General features: G+C 43.2%; 1 protein-coding gene across 21 annotated transcripts in view; it reads right to left on the bottom strand.

Moving 5' to 3' along the window:
* Positions 1 to 2,628: 2,628 nt before the first annotated feature.
* NRCAM (neuronal cell adhesion molecule) overlaps positions 2,629 to 10,126 on the bottom strand; it is a 284,783-nt gene continuing 277,285 nt past the window's right edge. For 20 of the 21 annotated variants that reach the window (XM_019451145.2, XM_053896796.1, XM_053896800.1 and 17 more), the window contains one exon: positions 2,629 to 5,015. In XM_019451145.2, the coding sequence (XP_019306690.1) occupies positions 4,778 to 5,015 (238 nt within the window). In that variant the 3' untranslated portion in view covers positions 2,629 to 4,777. Of the gene's footprint in view, positions 5,016 to 5,048; positions 5,273 to 10,126 lie in introns of those variants that run through there. The other variant, XM_019451160.2, reaches the window with a different exon arrangement.

Genomic DNA, 10,126 nt, shown 5'->3' with positions numbered 1-10,126 from the left:
ATCTACTTCTTTCCATCTCCAGTGGGATGATCCTGGATCCAAGTCCGCAACCTGATGTCTACACTACTGCGAAGCATCCCAGTGGCTTATCAATTTCTGGCTCTCATCCTCCAGCCCATTCCTCACACTACATCTCATGAATTAGGCCTCCTCCCCCACTACAATCTAATCATACAACCCTTTACTTCAACCCCTTCAATTACTCCACGCTTTCCACCGCTCCTTGAATAAATACAAAAACCTGTCCCGCGGTCCTCGGGACCCAGCTTGGCCCGGGTCCTTCATGCATTCCAGGCAACGCTGGTCTTTGTTTTACAGCAATGTGTCCTGACTTCTCCTCCTTGATTCTTCCAGTGCCCAGCTCCCATACCTTAGGGGACACTTCCCAACTGCTCCCCACCAGTCAGCCCCTCCATCGCTTGCTCTCATGGAACTTGTGCTTTCTCTTCAGGGCGCTCCTCTTGATTTGGAATTACACATTCATTTGGGTGGTTATTTGATCAGTGTCTGTCTTCTCACACCAGACTCCAGGCGCTGTGAGGGCAGGAACCACAATCCGGTTTTGCTCTTCTTGTACCTTCCCTACTTAGCAAAATATCTGGCAGTAGTAGGTGCTAAAATTTTGGGGGGGGTGCGGGGAGGAGAGGTTAATTGGGAGCCACAGGATTCAAACAGAAAAGGATACTGGAAATCATCTGCTTTCTGTCATTTTAAAGTTGGAGAAACAGAGGCCTCAAGAGGTGGGAGATGGTGGGGAGGGGGTTGTTTACTTATGCACGGTCACAGTTGATGGCGGAGTTGGAATGTGTCAATCCCGGTCTCTTTCTATCTCAACCTGAGAACTGTTATTTACTATAAATACTCTGGTAGTATTCTCTCCCTCTTCTGCCTTTTTTTTTTTTAAAGTGATAAATAAAAACTGTCCTTAAACTATATCTTTTGTGCGATCCAATCAGAACATATCCATCTGTTCATGGCAGACAAAATGGCACACTCTCGGGGAACAGGGGAAACCATTTTTAGAACACGCCCCGTCCTCACCCCCACCAGCATGTGGCAGTGATGGGGTGCCTCATGGGAGCCAGGGGGCACACTCCTCCTCTTCCTCCCCCCTGCTGATCGGCCACCCAGCCATGGCTGCAAACGATAAGAGTAAGAAGATTAATAAGATTCACAGCGACACAGACTAACTTCCTGGAAGTTGTGAGCTCCTCGGAGAACATTGCAAATCTCATGTTTTCCGGCTGCAGCAGGCATCATAGCTTGTGCTGTATCTCCAGAGGCTTCATTTTCCAGCAGTTTCTTTTGCACTGAATAAAGCAAGGGGGCCCTCTGGTGGTCATTTATAGAACGATCTCGTGACAGGGAGAAATCTGCTTAGTTTGGATGAGACTTCTTAGTTTGCATTTCTCTCCCTTGCCTCCACAAGGCATTTCCAGAAACAGGCATTAAAAGTAAGTCAGGGGGCACCTGGGTGGCCCAGTTGGTTGAGCGTCTGACTCTTGACTCTTGATCTTGGCTCAGGTCATTGTCTCGAGGTTCTTGGGTTCAAGCCCCACACTGGCCCATGTGCTGATGGTGTGGAGCCTGCTTGGGGTTCTCTCTCTCTCTCTCTCTCTCTCTCTCTCTGCCCCCTTACGTTCTCTCTCTTCCTCTCTCAAAATAAACACAATAAAAAAATAAAAATAAAAAGTAAAAGTAAATCAGGGCCATTATAAATTGTCGGAACAGGAAGGCATCAATGGACCACTTTTGTGGTCAGGCTTTCACAGGCCAGCCCCTCCTTGCTACACAGCTGTGACTGGTGATGTGGCCTGCAGGTGTGGACTGGAAATCTGGCCCACAGTGTGGACGGGAGGTACCAATCTGGTGTTCAGAGGGAACGCTCTTAGAAATGCTAAGATCATTATAGCATTTTACAGCCCACTTGTATAATGTGTTGTTATCCAAGAGTGACTATAGGGAGGGGTGGCTCTGTGCCAGCAGGCTCGTGTCTGGAAAGGCAGGACCAGGGACAGGTGAATAAGGACAGGCGGTGGAACAGAGGAACAAACCAGGCCTTGGTTATTTGCCGAGCTGGGCAGATTGGAGACAAGAACAGCGGGGGCTGGAGAGAAGGGAGTAGATGACATACCCGTACGACTTGTAAATGCACAGACCACCTCACCAAGAGGGAGAGGTGAAGGAACCCAAGTGGCCCATGAGGATGGTGGAGGTCCAGGCACGCGGAAGACAGGCTGACGGCGGGCACTGGGGAACCTGGCCCGTGGAAGTCGGGCCTCAGGAGAGGAAGCAGCACCCGAGTTCTCAGACTCTCCACCTGCTTTCCATTCAAATTCTTTTTGGCACGCCCCTATTTTATTAGCTTCGTTTTATACCGTGTTTGGTTTTGTGTTTCATTTTCTGTGCCTATAACGGCCTTTCAAAAGTAAAAATAAAAATCTGCGCTCTTTTAAAACATTAGGAAATACATGGTTGAAAAAGTTAAAGATCACAAAGAGATCAAGACTGTTTAATAGTGATTTTTGTGTTTTTTTGATGGAAATCCAGTCACATCTGCCTGTACCGTTACACAGACCTGCACATTCACACTCCACGAAGAACATGACTGATTACAAAAGAGAGAGGGACTTTTAAAACCACATTTAATCTTTAATACAAAATCTGTTGCCCTATTACAGAAGTGACCCCTTCATGCACAGATAAATTTCGTGCCTACCATGATGGGAGAGTAAAAACTGTACTTGTAACGCCTCCCTCCCCCTCCCAGACATCGGCAAATGTAAAGTAACTTTTATCTTTGTGCTCTCTGATGCCAAGGCAAGCCTGGTTCGTCTTTCTGTATTTCCATTAGAACGGCTGGTCTGTGAGAAGCGAACATGGAGGCGTGGGATTATGTAGGACCATCTTTACCTGGGATTACTTCAAATTGTGCTTTACCTATAAACAGCAAACGTGCCGGAAATAGGCCTACTGAGCCCCACAGGCAAAGCTCTGAAGATTTCTAGAAACTTGCTGTCAATATGTAGCATAGATCACTATTTCAGTTTCACAGCAAAAAAGGGAAAATAAAAACCCACAAGGTATTTAAGTAAATGCTTTCCAATCCCATGCACTGTATTAATTAGCTAACTTCTTATACAGTACAACATCAACATGGGTTGCAGGTTTATTTGTCTGTAACACCTCTATGCATATAGCATCTACACTTTAGGTATATTTACAAATTCAACAAAATATCTACATATAAAAAGCTTCACTTAAAATTAAACTTGATGCAAGTTATGAGAAACCAATTTATTGGCAAATGAAACGGAGCATTCCTTCAACCATAGGTTGTTAGAGGACTTCATATTTGGAGGTAAACCATTTGAGAGATCTCGTTTATGGATACGGTACAATGGGTATGTTGATGTCTGAAACTGCGGGTGGAATCCCTTTGACTGTTGGCCCCGTTAGCACGTGTCAGATTTCTGAGATTCGGAAATGTGTCCTAGCAATTAGCATACACGCTGTTTAATGCTGCAGAGAGTTTCAAAAGTTGCCCCCTACGTAAAGGCCCGGAGAATAACATTCCTGTTGGCATACTGTCCTATGCTTCTGGTGTGGGGATAGCTTATGGTTTACAAAAATTCTCTACCCAACTGACAGCCTTCTGACCGAACTGACTTTAACAGAAACCATAAAAGACCGCCGAATCGTCATGTGCTCCAGTTGGTGCTAAAGCTTTTTCTGTCTATACAGACGGGGAAATGCTCCTTAAAATAAACTGTCTTATTCATCTCATTTTCACCTCCCCTTTCTTTCAGCATTGCGGTTTTCATGGTCTCTGCTTTGCAAAAGTTACTTTTGGACACTGACAGTAAGCTGGGACTCCGAGGCGACCGTCCCGGCGGAGAAAGAAGGCAGCATGTTATGGAATGCTTGTTGTCTGAAGGCACTGTACGTGTCTCTTGCCCTGTGCTTTCTGGAGTCATTTTTGAAACTTAAGTGGAGTGATTCGTTTTTGATTCTTTCAGCCTGGCCTAAGTGCCAAAATGCATTGGAATACACATTGCTTATGCCTAAAAACAACTGAACGCGGAGATGAATGTAAAAAGTAGAACACTGTACTGCTGTAACACCCGGAGGGTTAAGAAGGCTAGGAAGTAACAGGAGCGAAGGCCGGTAACAGAGTCTCAGTAAAGCATCAGCAAATGCGACTGTCACAATTAACTCATTTAGCAAGTATATACTGTACATCCTGTTGCTAACAGTCTCCCAAAAAGACTAGACAGCTAGACACAGAGTCACCAATTTCACAACAATGTCCACAAAGACATTGAAGTTCTAGAGAATACTACAGTTACACTCTTGACAATGAAAACGGAATTCATATTTCGGGGTTCGGCCGACGATAGTATAGACCGAGTCTCCAACTATGTTTTAATAACATACACAGGTGTTCCTTTAAGTGTGTAGCATTATTTCATGCATCATATTGAACTGTGTCCTGAAGAGGAAGTAACACGATCCGTTGATGAGGCTGTGTTATTTTGATCAGTTCTGCGGAAACCAAGGATGCCTATTTTGAGTGACAAAGGATGCACTTTGCACTGCAGTTCACATTAACAAATCATCTGACGGAGTTGCGTTCTTGTTTTAGCTGTTCTCATAATATTAACACACGGCAGAACACGCACTGTCTGCCCCTGAGTTCATAGTATGAGAAGGCAGACAAACAAGTGCTTAGGATGAACATTCTAGAGAAATGGGATATTGGCAAAGGGCTTGCGGGTTAAACAAAGGAATTCATGGCATTGACAGGAGAAGGTGCCTCTGAGCTTTCGTTTCCTTCGGCGGGTTCTTTCTCCTTCTTACCGCTGTATTGTCCAATAAAGGAGCCGTCCTCATTGAACTGGCCGTTCACCCCCTCTCCGTAGTCAACTAGGCTATCGTCGCTATCTTCTTTCTTCACCGTCCTGTCTGAAGGTGTTCGACTGCCCTTTTTCAAAGGCTTGTGGTCTTCTGCGTCACTGGAAGACAGAGAAAACATCTTCATCAGGATTGGCATTGAGGCGAAGTGCTTTGTTCTTACGGGTCATGCATGCAGGTTATGACAAAGCGCGCGGAGTCCTGAGCTTCTCAAGTCAAGTCTAATTGTCAGCTTGACTCCAATGACTGGGATGTGGTTGGGATGAAAATCAGGTGCAGCAATGGTTTAATCACGAAGCCTTCAGGAGGCGGATGGCTTCTCGCTGCGCATGTCAATGTCAATGATACATTCTCGCTCCTGATTTGGAAGCAGTTCAGAAACAGTCACAAGCATTAACAAAGGGAGAATGGAGAAAAGTTGAAAATCATCCCTATTTTGAATTCAAAGAAGGCGAAAGCTTATGGCAAGTAGAATAGTTAGTAGGTTAAACTGTGTGAGATCTCTGAATTCCTTGGAGATGAATGGAGCATGATTTTGGTTAAGTGTGAAATATGAGGGTTTTTTCGTTTGTTTTTTTTTCTGAGCACGAGGAAGCAAAATCCTGCTTTTTGAATCATTTTGTTATCGAGTGCAGGCCAGACTTGTAAACTTTAACCTTACCTTTCAAGAGACCTATACATTCCATTAAAAGGATGCAGAAGAAACAAGTGAAAATAGCCTAAGAAGAAAAGCAAAATCCTTATACTGATAGTAAACAGTATTTTTTTTTTTTCTGTAAGAATTTTAGTTAATAGGTAAAGGTTGATTAATTTGGAGACAGACGCAATTTCACTTCAAAGCATTACATTTGTACTATTACTGGCAGGTCAATATATTCCTAAGGAGTATGAGTGATTCAAAAAATGTCAAAGCAAACATTTGCTGTGCTCATTTTATCTCAGTCTACTCTTCTCCCGGTGTGTTATGTAGCCTATCTGTGTTGGATGGGGATCTAAGGCTTATAATTTAAAACACATTATAGAACCCGATTTTTTTTTTCTTACATCTCTGTTAAATCCCTAAGCACAACATCTGGAAGTTGGAGAATAGGTTTTCGAACACCTGCCCATCTGGTCGTGTAATTAGGTACACACAGTGACTTACTCTTTAATAGGGAACACTGGGTTTGAAAAAAAAAAAGAAAAAGAAAGAGAAAGAAGGCAACAAGAGCATTTTGTTTCCTTTCCAGGAGCAAAAATGCAAGGCAAAAGAGGAGACATAAGCAATATTAGTAAAAATGAAGAGGCTTCAGGCCAAAAAGAGGCTGCCTCAGCTGTAGTATTTTACCCAGCAATTTTTGTGCCACCCAAAAATCTGTGCCACGGCTTTACCGCCCACTCTGTCTCTGACAGTGACTTTTTTCTAGGCAAGATACAAACATCTCAAGAGGCACAAATATTCTGGCAGTTTGGCCAATAATGCCTACCAGGGTTTTCAGTCTTTCTCCAAGAAGCAGATCTCAAGACTGGAAAATTATACTTGCTTAACAGGACACTGGTGTCTGCTATTGAAAATTAGCAGTTGCAATAAGACACAAGTTCTCGTCACACACTGAACCAACAGTATTATCCGCACTGCTAATCAACAACTGGGGAGGTATCACAGGACCTCGGGGTGGCCCGTGTTTGGGGCACTTCAGGGGAGAGAGCAGCTCGTCTCCGATCTACTGCAAGTAATAATGTGCACATCTGTAGTCATTAACCTCTAGGCTTTGTCTGAAGACTTCCTGTGAAACATTGCTCATGACTTGGTGAGGCACTTAATTCCATTGGAGTGTTCAATAATAAGCAGGTCTTTGTCACCTGGATTCCAAGCTCTACTTCAGACAGCTAGTGTTCCAAGGATCACAGTACGGTATTTCTTTGATCCAGCCACCTCTCCACCCATTCAACCACTCATATATCTAATAAATATTTATTGAGTGCCTACACTGGTAATGTTCTAGTCCTTGGGGATATGGCAGCAAACAAAACAGACTAAAGCCCTGAATTCATTAAGCTTACTTCTACTAGGGGAAAACATGGAAAATAACGTATTGAAATATTGGTTACATAGTGTGTCAGAAGGTGATTAGTGCTATGGAAAACACGGAACTGAGGAAAGAGGATGAAAGGTGTCAGGGGAGGGTGTAGAGGTTGACGCTAAATAGGATATCCAGGGAAGGCCTCATTAGAAGTGACAGCCGACCAAAGACTTAAAAGAGTTGAGGTAGGCAGGTGGATAGGTGGAGGGAGAGCCATTCTGGCAGGAGTAGCAAGCAGTGCAAATGCCCTGAGGCGGCAGCAAGCCTGGTGCACTCTGGGAACCGGGAGGAGCTTGTGTGGCTGGTACCGAAGGAGAGAGAGACAGACAGACAGACAGAGAGAGAAGAGCTAAAGTAGAAGGTGGCAGGGCTAGATCCGGGCCCTCCAGGGGACACTGGAAGGCTTCTGTCTTTAGCTCTGAGTGAGATGGAAAGCGATTGGGAGGTTTTCAACACATGAGTGACAAGAGCTGACTTAGGGTTTGAAAGGATTACAGTCATCAGTGTTGGGAACAGCCTAGCCTGAAGGGCGGGCCTTGGTAACCTACAGCAAAATTGGGCCACGCCATTTCCTCTGTATTGTGTGTGGCTGCTTCTGCACTCCCCACAGCAGACATGTAGAGTTGCAGCTTCGACCCTGTGGCCGGTAAGGTCTGAAATATTTACGAGTGGGGTCTTTACAGAAAACGTTTGCCGACCCCTGCTCAAGGGGGCCAAGGTGACTAGGGCAAAAACACAGGAGCCTGGACAAGAGTGGAACACCGAGGCGGCAGAAAGTGGCTAGATAATGGACATATTTTGCAAGTAGCACCAAAAGGATTTCTGATGGATTTGATATGGAATAAGAGAGAAAAAGAGGACACCAGGATTTTCAGTTTGAGTAACAGAAAGGATCGAATTACCCTTACTGGGGAGTACAGCGTGTTTGGGACGGAAGATCAGTGGTTCAGTTTTGGACATGTTAAGTTTGCTAGATCAGAGGAACCACTCCTTTAATGATTTTACGAATCTGGTATAACCTGATACCTAAAACCTACAAGAACACTTGGGGAAAGTGAAATTACAGGCTAATCTCATTCAGGAACAGAGATGTTAAAATCCCAAAGACATCAAGAGCAAATGGAATTCGGGAATCTACTGGAAGGATACCATATCATGACCAAGTTGGGTTTATTCCAGGGAATGGGAGTTTGTTTCAGCATTAAAACTTCAATTCATATAGTTTTCCATTTTCGCAGAAGAACAATATATTATGATCATTTCAGTAGATTCAGGAAGAGGTGTTTGGTCAAATTCAACACCCATTCACAATAAAAATGTCGATACTCTAGGAAGAGCAGTATCTTGAATGTTCTGGGTATTTGCAAGACACTTAGTTTCACCATCTTTGATGGCGAGTGTTGACAATTTCTGTTTGGTATCAGAAATAGTAGGGATGCGTACTATCGTCACTTTTAACCAAAACTGCATTGAAAGTACTAAGTGATGTGCGGAGAAAAAGAAATGGAAGGTATACTATTACAAAGAAAGAAAACTGTCATTACTCATAACTGGTACGGTTACATGTATGTAAAACATCCAAAAGAATATGCAGGCGGCCATTAGAATAAAAAGAGAGTTTGGTAATGTTGCTTAATACAATACCAGCATAAAAGTCCATTTTATTCCCATGCTTGCAAATTGGAAAATGAAATTTAAAAGAACGATTCCAGTTATATCACACAAATATGAAGTATATAAGAACAAATCCAACAAAAATGTTTTAAGTTCCCTATGAAGAAAATGAAAGTTTTATTGTTATTAAAGAAGAGCTAAATATATGGAGGGATTTACCATAATGGTGGACAAGAAGACTCAAATATCGTTACATACGTTAACCCTCTTTACACTGGTCTTTAGATTCAATTTACTGCCAATAAAAACCCAGCAGGTTTCTCTGTGGATCTTGCTTGGCAAGCTGACTCTCAGCTGCACGTGTATAAATGAAAAGGCCAGGAATACCTAAAAAATTCTTGAAGAAGAATAACAAAGTTGGGGGACTTGACTTATCAGATATCAAGGCTTATTAAAAGTTATAGTACTAAGATAGTGTAGTTTTGGTGCAGGGACAGACAAATCAGTCAGTGGATTGTAACACAGGGCTCTGAAATAGTTGGGAGATCTTTTTGCTGGCTTTATTCCTACATCATATTTTTATGCTATCATAGCTGAGATCATTTTTCAGATCCTACTTTCCAACTGTTCGCTGGTATACAGAAATACAATCGACTTCACCCTAATTTTGTGTCAGGCAACATCACTAAACTCTTTTTATTAATTGTAATATCTTCCTGCTGATTCATTTGGATTGTTACACAAACAGTCCCTATCAGTTATGAATAATGGCGAGCCAAGAAGGAGCTCCCTAGAAGCATCCATTGCAGCTTAATGATCATAGTGGATGAGAGAAAATCTATAGCAACATGGGCTGTGCTTGAAAGAAGAGAAGGAAAGGAGAGGAGTGCTCTATCCACAAACAGAGTCTTTCTAGGAAAAGCGGTTCAAAGGCAGCTCAACATCTTCCTAAGACTGGTTTTTAAAAAGTGGTGTGATGGGGGCACGTGGACGGCTCAGTCGGTTGAGGGTCCAACTCTTGGTTTTGGCTCAGGTCATCATCTCACAGTTCGTGAGTTCAGGCCCCACACAGGGCTCTGTGCTGACAGTGTGGAGCCTGCTTGGGATTCTCTCTCCCTCTCTCCCTCTGCCTCTCACCTGATCAAGTGCTCTCTTTCTCAAATAAACTGGAAAAAAAAAGTGGTGGGATGTAATGTCATACTTCAATTAGAATATGGCTAAATGGGGGAAAAAATTGTACGAGGCACCAGAAAAGTACTGGCACGTGATTTATGCTCCCAAAATATAAGTACTCATCTATCTGCCATCACATCTCCTCTCTCCATTCCAGGCCCCCACCTCAGAGAAATTTTTTTTTCTTTTTAAGAAATACCTTGTGTAACACACACAACTCAGAAGTTTCCAGATGTGATGACTGTGAGAAGTTCTACAAAAGGGATACAACTCAGGTACAAGTCCGTGTTGAAGCACTGTATTAGTACTTGTTGCTTTTCAACTCAAAGATGAATTTAAAAAAAGTTTTTAACTTTTAAGTA

Source organism: Panthera pardus, unplaced genomic scaffold (genome assembly GCF_024362965.1).
Source record: "Panthera pardus isolate Hobbes unplaced genomic scaffold, ASM2436296v1 HiC_scaffold_8, whole genome shotgun sequence".
In the NCBI taxonomy this organism is placed as follows: domain Eukaryota; kingdom Metazoa; phylum Chordata; class Mammalia; order Carnivora; family Felidae; genus Panthera; species Panthera pardus.
The sequence above is the reverse complement of the archived record's forward strand: the minus strand, read 5'-3'. Positions and strand labels throughout refer to the sequence as shown.